Consider the following 15,870-nt stretch of genomic DNA (forward strand, 5'->3'; position numbering starts at 1 on the left):
ACCTTTTTTTTTCTCACTCTGACTTGTAAAGCAAAGGACCCAGATGCATTTACAGTTTATCACTAACAATGTTCCAGGCTAATGTATTTTCCCGGGAAATTTACAACTGTCCTGCAAGTAAAATATTCCTATTTCGAGAAAAAGGGCGTTTCTTCGTCCCATGAGGGAGCCGTTGAACAAAAGAGGCTTGGCCTGCTGTCTTAGTCGCTGATAGGCATGAATATCGGATTCTTATCGATCACTTTATGTTGCAGGAGTAGAAAACACAACAGCCCTTGACCATTTATCCTTACTGCGTTCCTGCGTATTATACCTTTTAACCGTCATGTAATTGGACTGCTTTATTTCACTTGCCTTTTACTGATTCAAAAACAGTGGCTATTATTCAAAACTTTACCAATGTAGGTACTACTACCATGTTTTGTTTTAAAAACCTTTATTGGGAAAATGTCACTATACACATACGGGCCTATAACCACGTGGGCCGGCCACGGAGCAAACTGGAATCGTATATTATGAGGGGACATTTACACTGTAGAAGAACGTAACGGGCGACCCATTAGGTTGCAAGTACTAAGGTGTCTAACATTTGCGGAATAGGTGAACGTACATTTTATAATTAAAGTACGACAGGGCCAGTTACAATAAAATTATCTAGATATACATTTGCGGGCAAGTACCATGGGTGACGTTAATTCGAACTTTCAATAGTACAGTAATCAATAACACATCAGAACTTAATATCAATAGGGATGTCCAAATGTTCAATCAATTCTCGTCCCCGCCCGCCATGTGCTTCAAAACTGCATACGTATCTCGTGATATCAAGGTTGGGCAACCAGTACACAACAAGGAGTTACGAGTCCCATTTATACCGGCGCCATTTTGGGCGAGGCTGGGCAGGTCCAGGATATAGTCAAAATGTCTCCACCAACCAGCGGTCAGACCAGAACCCCTTTCGGCAGTCCAAAAAGGTTCCGTTAAATGACAACAGAAGAGATAGGCAACAAGAACAATCAGTCAAAAGAGGGGACGCTTTCGTGAATGGGGCCCATGCTCTAGCAGGCAAGCGTCCGAGTTCCAAGGTGTCCCAGGGCCATTTTAGTGGACCAGGCCCAAATCCAAAGAGCTGGCCACCATTTTGAGAGTCCTGTTGCAGCCGTCTATCGCTGCACCACAAGAGTAGCCGCAATTCAGCTGGATGGCGGGTGAGTCACTGTACCGCAAGAGCGGGCGGAACTCAGCTGGAAGGCGAGTGAAACGCTAAGAGGCGCCCCACTGCAGATGAGGTGCCTCCACCTGGGGAGGAGGGGGAGGCCCGTTTGCGCTGCCTCCCCCCCCCCGGGGCACCCCACGCCGTCTTTCGGCGCAGCATTGTAGGATGGCACACCAGTGAAACTTGCTTGACACCACCTCGGAGCCATCCGGATCTCGGCGCGTTCGAGTCACTGTACCGCAGGAGCGGGAGAAACTCAGCTGGATGGCGGGCGAGACGCTGTACCGCAAGAGCGGGCGGAACTCAGCTGGATGGCGAGTGAAACGGTAAGGGGCGCCGCACTGCACATCAGGTGCCTCCACCTGGGGAGGCGAGAGAGGCCAGTTCGCACCGCCTCCCCCCCCCCCCCCCCCCCGGGCACCCCACGCCGTATTTCGGCGCAGCATTGTAGGATGGCCACACCAATGCGGCAACTTGCTGGACACCACCTCAGTGCCATCCGGATCTCGGCGCGTTGTGCTGCCTTCGGCCTATTCGCACATCGGTCCGCTACTGACGCCGCCTCACAGGCCAACGGATTTTGTAGGCTTTTTATAGCCCAAAGCCGCATAACAGGTCCTGTGACTTCTTTATAAAACTTTTCATTGGTTCATTTTACTTTTGGTTTCCTAATGATGAAATGCTTGATCATATGACCTAAAAATAACACTTTTCATTGGATTAAAACATTTTTTTTCCCAAACGATGAAAGCCCCACCTTTCTTTTTCTCACTCGGCAATCCAAAAAGGTTCCGTTAGATGACAACAGAGGGGACAGGCAACAAGAACCATCAGTCAAAAGAGGGGAGGGCAAGTTCTTCCCTACCGGGTCACGTTGAGGCTCCACCGGAAGTCATCGAATTGATAGTCTACAGTGTTTCTGGATGTTTCAGACTGAAGCTGGCGTCAGCATGAGAGCACCATCTCGTAGCTCCGTCGTGGCCATTCCGCAAGCAATCATGGCAGCCGCTCCCCACCGGAAGCCTGCGAGAGTCGGGGGCCCCCATGACTTTTGTAGAATCTTCAAGGCTGAGGGGACGCTTTCGAGAATGGGGCCCAAGCCCTAGCAGGCAAATGTCCGAGTTCAAATGTGTCCCAGGGCCATTTTAGTGGACCAGGCCCAAATCCGAAGAGCCGGCCGCCATTTTAAGAGTCCTGTGGCAGCCGCCTATCGCTGCACCGCAAGAGTGGGCGCAACTCAGCTGAATGGCGGATGAGGCACAGTGCCGCAAAAGCGGGCGCTAAACAACTGGATGGCGAGTGAAACGCTAAAGGGGCGCCCCACTGCAGCAGAGGAGCATCCACCTGGGGAGGCCCGTTCACGCCGCCTCCCCCCCCCCCCCACCCCCCCACGGGGCACCCCACGCCGTTTTTTTCGGTGCAGCATTGTAGGATGCCAAGATCAGTGTGGCAAGTAAAGGACATCACCTGGGTGCCGTCCAGATCTCAGCGCGTTGTGCTGCCTTCGGACTATTCGCACAACAGACCGCTACTGACGAGGCACAGTGCAGCAAAAGCGGGCGGAAAACCGCTGAATGGCAAATGAAACGCTAAAGGGGCGCCCCACTGCAGCAGAGGAGCATCCACCTGGGGAGGCCCGTTCACGCCGCCCCCCCCGCCCCCCACGGGGCGCCCCACGCCGTTTTTCGGCGCAGCATTGTAGGATGCCAAGACCAGTGCGGCAAGTAAAGGACATCACCTGGGTGCCGTCCAGATCTCAGCGCGTTGTGCTGCCTTCGGACTATTCGCACAACAGACCGCTACTGACGCCAAAAACAGCAACCCATTGTTAATTTGTTTAAAAAAATTTTTTTTAATGTGTTTACTGTTTTTGGTGCGCTGTATATATTTATAAGTTGTTAAAGTGTTATAATCCTACTACTTTGTTGGAGTGCTATATATTTTTAATGTGACACATAATTGTGAAGACTTTGATGTACAAAAAGGCATCCCTGGAATCTTCCGCTTCAGGCTCGGTCCCACACACCCTCACAGTGAGAATCCCCTCCCCAATCACAATACAGGATCGTTATCAGATAGTAGGAACGCATGTGGTGTGATGGATCTCATGGGGTGGGGGCCTTGATCCACTGTAACTCCTTTGAAGAGGGGTGATTCTTTACAGTTGAGGCCATAAACTACATCCGCAAGGCTAGGTGATAGCCTGGGACCAGCCTGGACAATCGGACACAGAGGAAGAAGAGTGTCAGAGGATGCGGTAGTGAATAGGGTGAAAGGGAGGTGTCGGGCGGGCACGGGGTGTGATTCTCAGGGAAGAGCAGCGCAGATGGGGGGAGGTTTATGGCCCATGCATGAGAGAGAGAGCGGGGGTGACCAGTGCGTGGGGGAGATGCTTGCGAGGGTGGGGAGCCATGCTGAGGATCGGTGGCGTGCAGAGAGTGGGTCTGGTCAAGGCATCTAAAATGGCTGCCGTGCACGACAAAAGTGTGGCATTGGAAAAAAAGCAAGATGGCGCAGACAATGTTTATCAATACGGATTAATTTATAACAATTATTTTTAACAATATATTTACTCGCAGTGTCAAAATGGCGGTCAACACTTCCTGATTTCCTTTGAATCGAACGTTGACAGACGTCACGCAGCAAAAAAAAAAAAAACGCTCATGCGCAGCCGCTGGAACACAAGTATCAACATATATGAGCATCCTAAGCCACCCTCAGAAAACATAGGGGGTCAGGATACGTCTCCCGTACCCCCTTATACCCATTTCTTACATTGTTTTTCCTCCATCTTGTAATTTAATTAAAACGAAACACAAAATTGCGAATTCCCGTTTCGCGTCCCGGTTCGCGAACCGGAAAGCGCTTCTACCGCAAAAAATCAATTTTTTTTTATTTGCCCCACGGGACCCTTTAATAACCCCAACATCATTCCTAGGGGGTCAAGAAGGGTCTACCTTGCCCCCTTTCATTAAATTCCCCCTTCGTTTTTCTCCTCCTCTTGTCTCTCGATCCTACCGAGAGACAAGATGGCGGCCATTCCGGACTGTTTAGAATGTTGACAGACACCGGAGAGCCAATCAGCTTCGCTTCGCAAAGTTCCGTTACGCGAAAAGTTCGCGAACCGGAGCGCTACCCGGGACGCTGTCACAGATATATGTTTTTTAAAACGTTAATTTCTCAAAATCCACTGGAGCACATATATTGAGACCCAGCAAAGGCACATCGTGCTAACAGTCCCTACAATTTTGCCAAGTTTCGTGCAAATCCATTCAGCCGTTCGAGCTAAAAGTGAGGCCAAACGCCCTATGGAAAACTCAATGTTAAAAACTCGTTTTGGGACACTCCTTTTTTCTCGGCCCCCCCTTGACGAAACCCCCCCAAATTTTCAAGGGCTACTCACAAACAAAATGTGCCATTTTCCTGAAAATTTCAGCCGATTCCGTCCACAAACGCCAAAGTTATTAAACATAGAATTTTCAAAAGTCCCATAGAGAAAAAATCCTAACTATATTTACCTACTGGTGACCGCCAGTAGGTAATATATATATATATATATATATATATATATATATATATATATATATATATATATATATATATATATATATATATATCCTTACAAATGTATAGTGAGCCTTTGGGACAGCATTCCTCTGCTATTGGTCTGTCTGTGTGTCAATTACATTCTGCTTCCACCCATGGAAGTATACAGCATGGGGTACTGGTTCAGTTCACATCAATCACTGGCTTTCTTGCCCCAGGAAAGATGTTATTTTCTGATGACGTGTGCACATCTACCTGAAACTAAGGGACTGATTTAGATCTCAGTGGACGGATTACTCCATCACAACGGTGATGGATATCCCATCCGGTGAAATATAAATCTCATGATAACCTATGGGATTTCAGTTACCGCTTTGACTGAGAAACCCATGCGCCGAGATCTAAAGCAGACCCTTAGTTTCAGGGTTTGGTGGCCTATTCTTTAGTTTTAAATTTTCTCCTTTTTATAGTTCCCCTTTTATTGATTTGATTCTCCTCTGTTTAATTCTTTTTTTCTCAATAGGATAATACTGCTCTCCAGACAATGCTAACTGGTCTGTTGCTCGTCAGTCATTTAATTTGCAGTGCACCGCACCCATGTTGTCCCTCTTCTAAATCAGGCAACCTTTATGTAATGATGTTGCCATAGTGCATCATTGTTTTACCATTCCAAGATGGCAAACAAGTTGGTGGTTGTAAACATGGTGACTATGCTGGAACTTTAAAACATTGATAGACTACGTACAATACCTCTTGAAGACTGACCCAGCTGCTATGTTTAGTTATTGCAATCATATGCCCACCTTGATTAGAAGATATCTTGTTTTCTTGTTCTACTTGTATTCTTTTAATTTATATTGCATATATTTTTGGGGAGGAAGTTTTATATAGCGTGAACTAGGCCCAAAGGTATTAGAGCACTTTACATGAGCACCAGTTTTGTTACAGACAGACATAGCCATATTGCTTAGTGTGTGTGTTTTATTGCGGTTGTGTCTGAGGGTGAATGCAAGAATAAAGCAGTGGATGGAGGAATGAATTCAAGAATGCAAAGAAGAGTGCATGTATGATGATTTATTGAGTGCCCAACCCATCAATGACACAAAAGGGACTTTGATTCATAACCCAGACCTATTGGCATTGCCAATGCTTGCTCTGATTGAAAGTAGAAAGCCTACACTTGTTATCGTCATAAGGAAACTATATTAACATAATTTAGATATCAGTGCCTGTGCTCTTAACTTTGGGTACATCATCCCATCCAGACAAAGAAGTGGTTCAAGAAAAAGTTCAAGAATAAATAATACATATGTATTGCATCATACTCATGCCTACGTCATGACACACATACTTTAATAAAAAAGAGCACCTCTCCTCTGAGGGTGATGATATGTCATATTTATTTTGTGAATATATATCAACGTATAAAGTATAAATCATTTGTTAGGTCATTCAAACAGATGGGAAGTATTTATTTTAATCCAAAATTTTCAGTTTACTAAGGTTGCAAATTATAAAGCTGTCTGATGCCATAAATTGTATGATGTCAGAGATCACCAGTCTTAATTGGTTCTTCCATTGTATCCTCCATCTGAAAGATAACCCACAGAAATCTGACAACTGTTCAAGTCCACCAAAGTTATGCATGAGTGACTCACTATGTCCTTCTCAGAAGGAGAGTGTGTGTAAATCAAGTTTCTGATAAAACTTGTCATACAGTGACCTCATATCATTCATAGTCACATTACCATGGAACGTTCTCTGTTTATTGGGACAAGCAAATTTGACCTTGAAATCAAGGAACTGAAAAGAAGCTGGCATATATCTTCACAATTTAGAAGCTACCTGAAGTGGATCATCCACTGCGAGGTGATGCTTGCACATCATTAGCAGAAATAAAGTGTTAGCTTCACTCAGCCACCAAATATACCACTTGGGGCCATGGGCAAAACACAAGATATTGTACTTCACGATTTAGGATCAAAATTGCCAAACTCCTGTGTGAAAATTAATTATTTAATGAGTGCTGTGTTCCTCTTCCATCTGAGAGGGTAGTGCGATTTGGCAAAGTTTTGGGGGATTTAACATCTTGCATACTGTGTTCTTAGATATTTCAAGAACGCAATAGCTAACATTGAGGCAGTAAGAAAGAATGCGGTGTACAACACACAAACATGGGTTCTGGTCCCTGAAGAGAAGGGGCATCCATAATTTCGATAGCATGATCATAAGAATAGATAGCAGGCAGTGAGTCTCAGAAGATTTAATCCACCTGGTAAAAGCAGAGGACAACACAGAAGACTTGCCAAATCTGCAGTGGTGAGAGTTGCTGAACTGTTGCATAGGGAGGTGTGGATGTGGTTGGTGACTTTGTAACCCTGATGCCCTCAAAATTAGATTGTTAATGTGCTGTATGCTGGTGAATAATGTTGCAGACCGGGTGATTGGTGTGTTATAGAGCGTTGTACTTATACAGTACTGGCTCTTTGTTGCCTTCATCAGCTACCACTTTAAGCAGGATCAATGTTAAAATTAAATATGAACAACAATAATTGCCATATTCTAACTGTGAACAACAATGTTTGCAAGAATTGCAGATTTACAATTATATAGAAATGGGTCACACCCTTAGTGACGAACCATCCTTGCCTCAATCTTAAAACAAAATACTAAAATTGCATTTAAGAAGCCCTTAAATTTATTTTATCTCTGTTTGAAAAGCAGGCCCAGTGCTTATCACAAAAGTTGCATGGCTGTGCTAATAAATTGTGCATAGATAGAAGTGATCTACGACCACCCTCCATTGTGAAAAAATGCTTTAACATATTTAAACATTTAAGGCCTTATTATGAGTTTGGCAGTCCGTGAACTACCATACCCGCGGTCGGACCACCGAAAGGTCTGTTGTCATATTACGAGTTGGGCGGACTGCTATTGCAAAGACTGCGACTGAACCACTGACAACGCCAGCACATTGCAGAATGCTGGGTTTGTGGTCAGAGGGTAAGCAGCTGCCATAGGGCAGTACAGAGGAGTTTAACCGCATTCTGTATTAGGAGTTGGCTTTTCTGCAAGCTTCAGGTGCACAGAAATGAATGATTTGGGGTGCATACTCGCCCTTCTCCTGTTCTTCCAGGCAGCGTTTGATGTGAATCCCTTTCTCCAGGTCCCCCCTTCACAGCAGCATCTTCATCCAGAGAAATAAGACCCTATTTTCAGTGATCTATAGGTAAGTCCTTTTTGTACAGTATACCCATTGCCTGGACCTCCATCATATGGGCCGGACTCCAGCAATGGGTAGGTGATGTTTTTCCACATGCATCATGCATATGTGTGCCTTCGACAAATATGCAGGTGAAATACTCCCAAAGGCATCGATATATTTGGAAAAATTAATCACCAGTGCCCCCATAACTTTGCAGCCACACCACGGGCACTGCAGTAAACTCTTAATACAGTGATCAAAAGACCACTGGCGCTGCAGTTTTCTAGAGGCTGTGGCGGTCCCTTCAAACCTATTGTGGCCTCAGCACTGCTGCACCACAACCAGTGAACGGCGGTTCACTGGTGGCAGTGGTTCCATGGTGATCTGACCACCCAAGTCGTAATGGGTTGGTCAGATCACCGGTGCGGCGAAGGCTGAACTGCCACTGCCGCACCAACACCACCGCCTCGGACCACCAGACACTTAATTATGCCCCTAGTCATTAGTTAAAAGTGCCACAACTAAAAACATTTTTACTTTTACAGAATCTCACAATATTCACAAGTGTAGGTTCCTGGCTCCAGTAGTCGCAATTAACAATAGCCTAAATGAGTACTTGGGAAGGAGGTAGTAAGGCAAAAATAAGAAGTTTAGGGTAAAGCACGCTTAACTTATTCTTCTATTATGGTTGTTTCTTCAGCTTGATCACTTATCAATATTGAAGTTGGGGTGAAAAATCTTAAATTAATATTTATGGGCATCAAACTTATATTAATGAGATACAATTGAGATGTTTGTATTCTATTTGACATGGTGGAAATCTTAACTTAACATAATGGGGCTAGATATATATTTTTATTTCAATTGTATTACACCCCCTGCACGTAATGACATGTTTTCCCCTTTCCCTGACTGTGCACCAGAAGCCTCAATTGTGACTTTTTGTTAAATAATTGTACAAAATACATTTAACTCTATAGTCTTGCTTGCCTTGTAGCATTGGTGTTCCTGGAAAGGACGGATTTACCACTGTTTAAAACCAAGTATTTGCAATGCAATTGGTCTTGCCTTTGGGACCTGATATGTATTTAGCTATGCAGCACATTAGCATGGGTATTGAAACATCTACTGTTCTTTAACATGGAGGGAAAGTAAGCACCAAACAGCTTGAAACGCCAGGTATTGGAACACATGGAGAGAAATATTGCCTTTTCAGTGGAAAATGGTATTGTCAAAAGCTCTGTTTTTAAATTAAAGTTAGGGTCTTTGGTGGTCATATCACTGAAAATACAAGATTGGAAAAAAAATATTATTGTTTACGGTGCTCGTGGATGACAGTTTCGATGGACTGGAATCTAGAGAATGTTAAAGTGATTCTGGTATTTATACTGACCTCTCCTGGTCGTTTTCTATCAAGAAAGTTAAATAGTCAGTTGCCAGAAAAATTTAAAAAAGAAAGTCCCTCAGCAGAAAGCAATTCTGGTATGTTACTGACCTCTACTGGTTTTTTTCTTGCAAGACAGTTAAATAGAGGCAGTGGAACCATCAGAAAGCAATTCTTGTATTTTACCGACCTCTACCGGTCGTTTTCTATCAAGACAGTTAAATAGAGGCAGTTGAAGAGAACAAGAAGTCCCTAAGCGAAAGCAGACAAGTCATAGGGCTAATCTTCAGAGCCATCAAAATACATACAAATGTAAGTATACACTAAAGTATAAAAAAGAGGTCTTGAATGCTCGACCTAATGATGGCCACTTCCTTCATGCTAAATGGATGTGTTTGAACTTTTAAATGTGGTTTTGTTTTCCATATAAAGCATAGTACAACATATCCAAGAGATATATAGAAAAGGTCATTATTCCCTGTTATGTGTTTTCTGTTTTACTATTGGGTTTAGAAATGTAACTTTGTCATACCACAGTGACGGTGTGCTTTGTCTGTCTGAAAGTGTATTAAAACTCAGCATTTGGTGAGTGAGAGAAGATCCCTTTTGATCACCTTAAAGAGCAGACTCCATGCTAGTCTGTTTCTCCAAATGCACTTGAAATATCCTCCTGCCTTGAGGTGAGCAGTCCTTATGACATTTTGCTCATTAGTTATATTTTTCTAGATAGTATTTGGTTCCGGCTAATGATAGATTAGGGGTCTATTGACGTTGAGAATGATATTCACATATATTTGCATTATTCTTTTTATTTACTAACTTTTGCCATTTTAACTTCTATAATGATTCCTAATTTTTAAATAAACCTTCATGGTTTACACTTTAAAACTTGTCTCAAGTGGATTTTTATATGTGTTTCTTATGCTTATTCTTACGTATATTCTATGGGTAAATCCTGTGATTGTGCTTCGGTCTCTCATTTTTTTGAGCCTCAAACATATACCTGCTCTCTCAATTGGTCCTTTTGATGTAAAAAAACACCAACAAGATATCCATGGACCACCTTTGCCAGACTAAAGAAGAATGCATTTTTGCATTGGAAGCGAGTCATCTTCAACCTATTTTTTTTTATATATATAAAGGCTGACACTACCATCGCCTGGGAGAAGACATGCATGTTTACCTCCTGGGTAAATCTTTTTTAGGAACTTTAAATACATTTTGATTATACAGGGATATAGAAGGGTAACATCACATAGCATATTTATATGAGAAGCATGTTCCATGCAATATAGTCCCCAGGACCAAAATAGCGGCAAGAATATAACAGATGTGTTGCATTTGTAAATAATAATCTTGACAGTTCAGTTACAATTGGTAGGAAGAAGAGTAAGAATTTCTACATCAGTTCAGATTGAATACTAAGAATTGCTGTATTTTACTACCCCGCCAGCAGTCAAAGTGGACATTTTTCTTGCTTGTGCTAAGGCCCATGACATCCTTGGTATGATGCTCATACAAGCACTCAAATGGACCTGGAGGGATACACCGAAACAGCCAATTGCATTGGTGACATGAATATTCCTAATGGGCTAGCCAAGATGTGATTAACAAAGTGTAAACTAATTGCTGAAAGAGCCTGGTCAAAGTTAGTCAACAGTTCAAATGGGAGGAACCAAAGCTTTACTATACGTGCATTGTTAGCAATAGGTCTCTTTGAGAGCTGTGCTGTTAAACCACGGACCAAATTTTATAAAAAACAATGGAAAGAAAAAAAACATTAGCAACGTAAAATGTAGTGGCCCACTAGCCCTGGAACTAAACTGTGCTTCTTAGGTTATAAGACAAAATGACAATCACTTACCGTGCAAGTAAGCTAAAGACTTATGGGGGCTCATCCATTACTTCAGGCTGTATGCTCTATTGGTGGGGAAATATTTAAATGAACATTGAATCGATCAAAGGATGATGAGAGCTTGCCAAAGGTCCTCTGTGTGTACATATGTATGTGTTTTTCTAAGTTTAATTACACAAAGCTCATGAAACAACTGGAAAGTCTCTCGAATAGACTAAAAAATTAAGGCATATTCACAGTCTGCAAAGCCATTTTGCATTTCACCTTTCTGTTGTCATAAGATGAGGATGATTAAAATTTGGAGATATGGATTGAAGAGGAAAATGTATGGAAGGAGAAGAGGGGCATTATGGACAGTTAAGAGGTTAGTGCCGAGATGTTTAATTGAACATATTTGTTCTAGAAAGTCATTGAGGTATTGGATAGCATTTAAAATGTGGCAGTAGAAAATTTTGCATATGATGATGGCACATTGAAAGAAGAGAGCATGTCGATCATTGTGTTGAACAATGAGTGGCACTAGTGAGGTCAGTGAAGGGTTTGGACTGATGTAGAATATGAGGTTACAGAGACTACCTTTCTACTTTGTGGCCAAAGTGTTTTCTCCTTGATAATGTCTCCTCAGAAAGAATGAAAGTTAGTTTGAATTCCTACATGTGACAAGTAATAATAATAATAATAAAAATAATCCACATTTGTAAAGCGCGAACCATCACCCGTTAGGGTCTCTAGGCGCTGGGGGCCGTCGGGAAGATTAAGCAAGCTATTGCCCAGAGTCACATGGTGCTGGGCTAACCTGCCGCTGGCCCCGGGAATCGAACAGTGATCCCCAGATTCCGGAGGCAGTCACCCTGGGTTGGCGGAAATATTTTTGTGGAGGGTTGAACCTGTCTAGAAGTCTCAGGTCCTGATTAAGAGTTTGGCGGTCCAACGGCCTGCCAAAGCCCAGGGGACCGTGGCGGTGAGTGCTGTACTTTTGGTCCAACCACTGCATTACCACCGCATTACAAGTGTGCTGTTTCCACCGCCACAGGACCACCGCACCTGCCTGGGATGCATGATCCGTCGCTGTGGCGTGGCTGTCTGGCATATGCTGGCAGTGCACCTGCGGCACTTCCACACATATTATGAGTTTACTCAGCCACAGTTCTCATGCCAGTGAGAACACCATGAAAACTGTCGGTGAAGAAACAAAGGGGCCCCTACAGAGCCCCCTGTTGCCTCTGGGCCAGGGGATAAATGCACACGGTGTGCCCTTTTCCTACATGCACTTCCAGTTCCTGCACGGCATGGGCTTCACAGTCCATGCTGTGCAGGAATGTGATTTGGTGCTCCCATTGCAGTGCCTTTCTGACAGGCACTGCCGTGGGACTGCCAAAGCACGTGTTTGGCGGTGTTGGAGCAGACCTGTGGCTTGTCGGCCTGCTCCCACACTGCCAAACTCATAATTAGGCCCTTAGTGTGTTCTGGTGCAAGGCAATGTGAATAGGGGGAATATATGAAAGTCTGATTATTGAGAGAAGGGAGTCATAGCTGAATCTTGAGATGAGTGTGATTTCTTGTTTAGTATCAAACTCTTGTCTGCTCCCTTTCTTTAAAACACTGGGGGAGTGTTGAGTGTTATTGGCGGTATGTAGAAAGCAGTCTGTGGATGGAGTACAGGTTTCAGTGATGTCACTCAAAGCGCAGGGTGAGCTGTGCATGTGGTTAGTGTTAAATGTGACATTGCTGCATTTTTGTCTGGCTTTCACTGGGCAGAATGTGGGGATCACAGTAGGTGGCCACTTTAATCTGCACCATTTTCAGTCATGGACATTTGTTTGAGCACCTGAAGCATTTCTGGATGTTGTAGTCATGATCTATTTAAAATGGATTAATTCTACTTAAATACGGGAAAGCAATGAATTGAATGTGAAGCGCCTGAAATGGAAAACACATGACCTTGAGGAGATGGAATCACCTGCACACCACTGGTTAGAGAGCTGCAATAGCTGTTGGGAAATGTAGGATTTGGAAAATTGTGTTACTCACCATCTTTCTTCAATTCAGACCTGCTCAATTACCTTAGTTTGTGTATTATACATTTTTTCAAGGCGGTAAGTTGAGTCTCACAATTTATATTTACACCTGCAGCGACTTTTATATTAAAGTGTTGTTGTTGTCTATTACTTGGTGATACATTTTACAATAAGTATGAACATTGGAATATTTATAGCAAAAAATAAATTCAGGATCTCACAGTCCACCAATTCTTTTGTCTACCATTGACATGAAGAGGATACATGTTCTCTAACTTTTATCTCACGTTGTCATTGGTATTTTGTTCCTGTGTATGTTCAAACCTGTGTAATGTGTACATTGCTTATAATTCAGTCACTTTTATTGGGAGGTTAAGCTGTAAATACCCTACTTGAATATTGAACATATTTTCCAATGATACTCTTGAATTACTGCTCCTGCCCCCCATGTGCCCTTCCATCAACCTAGCACAGTCATATTGTGTTGGGCTTAGCTCTAGGACTCCTAGTATGTGAAAGAATGCTGTGTTTATTTATGTGTGCATTGTCTTTAGTAATCGGAATAGCCATAGCTTCCAACTAGCATCAAAAACATATATTGTTCACTTTTGGAGCCTCTCCTTATAGGACGTGTTCATAATGTAAACCAGGGCATTTAAACTAACAATAAAGCCAAGGTTTTGTCTGTTGTAGAAATGAAGTGAGATGGGAAATGACTCATGACAACATGAGGGGGATATATCAACTTCCAAATGCAGGCAAGTAAGCTCGCTGTAACTGAGAGTTTTATGTAATTCGTCGATAAATGTGTGTGGTCATAAATTTAAGAAACACAATTCCTAAATACACTGTGAAAAATGTGGTTTAAAGAGAAACTGCAGACAAAAAGCATTCTGAAAGAGGTGTTGGGATAGAAGCAAAAGGTCCCCAATTTGATTTTAATGCGCGTTTCCTATCACTACTGACCATAAGCACACAGGCCTACGGTCATAAATCAGTTAGACAAGGTATTTTAGAACAAAGCAATATTTAAGTCTGGCAGCATTTTTTTACTTAAACCAACGTTTCTTATTCATGCATGTGATAAACAGTCTAACCAACAGACACTAAAAGTGGAAACCCTCAAAATGAAGTTCTATTGAATTTATAATAATTTGTATTCACTTTAATAAGTGCAGAAATGACCAAAACAATTAAGGGAAGGAAACAAACACCACCAAACAATGAATGAAGCCATTTAGCACATCCCCAGGAACACTTTCCATAAGAGTGAGTTTAAATAGATTGTCTGATCTATAGATTTTCTCAAAGGGGATGCTTTGAAGTGAGCCTGGTATTCTCAGTATTAGGAGATGTAAAATGCCATAAATCAGTTTTCTTTAAGTAAACGAAAATGCAACTGAAAAACAGAAACCTACATTACCTGAGCACCAACTCGCCCCAATTTTAGTTTCTCTATATTGGTGTTTGTCCTGTTGATCTTGTGCAAGTCAATTTTACTTAGTCGGTTTCTGTATAATTTCCGCAGTTGAAGAGGGAGGTCATTATGCCTTAAAAACAGAAGCATATTCATGGTTACTGACCATTGGATATTAAGGCCAAGTTATTTTGTAAATTAAGAAAACTGTTAGAATAGTTTCTGTGAGGTCTGAACATGCTGTAGACATTCAAGTCAACTGGATCATGCGTTACGTCTCTAAGCTGAACAGAGCTTTGTAGTAGTCTATCTCTCTCTTAGTGATCACAATGGAGAGTTTAGAGTCTGACGCATGTCACAAGGAACTGTCATCATGTATGACAAATCTTTCAGTTGTGGGTAGGGTTAGAGTAACTTTTCAGAGGTTCATTTTTCATATTAAAACTGATAAATTATGAATGAAATCAGAATGTTATGGGTGCTGTGCTTAATTTGAGCCGGTGGTTTCCAGTGCTGGGCACCAGCACTTAATTGTCAACCCCAGCGCTTGTGCCAATCTGCCACAAGGTGGCACTGTCTGGCTAATTAGAGAACCCCACACACCAACACTAATTATTAATTCAATATACATTAAAAATGACTATTACCGAACGCCAAATAATTCTTATAGCTTTTGGGGGCCTAAAATAGTCAGATTTGTCACTCTTTTAGGAGGGCTATGGTTAGTACTCGTGTTGTTACTATCCCTGGCAGCATGACAGGGGCAATGTATGGTGCAAGCTGCAGTGGCCTCCTGACAAGAGACCTGGCACTTATATTTTTACAAATTAAGGACTGTATGGGTGAGAGTAGTTAGATGTCTGCTGTGAATGAGCCCCCACAAATTCCAGCAGTCTGGTTCTCAATCACTAACAACTTCAGTAGTAAAACCACTTGCAACTCAATGGATTACATCTAATTTCATCAGTTCATAAGCTCTGCTTGGAGAGGCTAACTATTTTTACCCCCGTGATTGCCATAACCGACCTATAGTGAGCTATTTGCAATTGTGCAGAAAATTATATTTTTAGAACTGCGCACAATGTTTGCGTACAATCACCCTTGACATACCAAACGTTAGATATGGGAACTATGGAGAAAAAACGCTTTGGATTTCTAACCAAAGTACCAGTAGCTTTGGACTTGTCAGTAGACTTCAGATGCTTCGGCGATCAAAATACCAGCCCAGA

At 42.6% G+C, this 15,870-nt stretch overlaps 1 protein-coding gene across 2 annotated transcripts in view; it reads right to left on the minus strand.

Moving 5' to 3' along the window:
- LOC147674128 (dipeptidase 2-like) overlaps positions 1 to 15,870 on the minus strand; it is a 365,658-nt gene that overhangs the window by 147,196 nt on the left and 202,592 nt on the right. For both annotated transcript variants that reach the window (XM_086945196.1, XM_086945195.1), the window contains exon 3: positions 14,648 to 14,774. In XM_086945196.1, the coding sequence (XP_086801322.1) occupies positions 14,648 to 14,774 (127 nt within the window). The remainder of the gene's footprint in view (positions 1 to 14,647; positions 14,775 to 15,870) is intronic.

The sequence above is a fragment of the Lissotriton vulgaris genome, chromosome 12 (genome assembly GCF_964263255.1).
Source record: "Lissotriton vulgaris chromosome 12, aLisVul1.2, whole genome shotgun sequence".
Lineage (NCBI taxonomy): Eukaryota > Metazoa > Chordata > Amphibia > Caudata > Salamandridae > Lissotriton > Lissotriton vulgaris.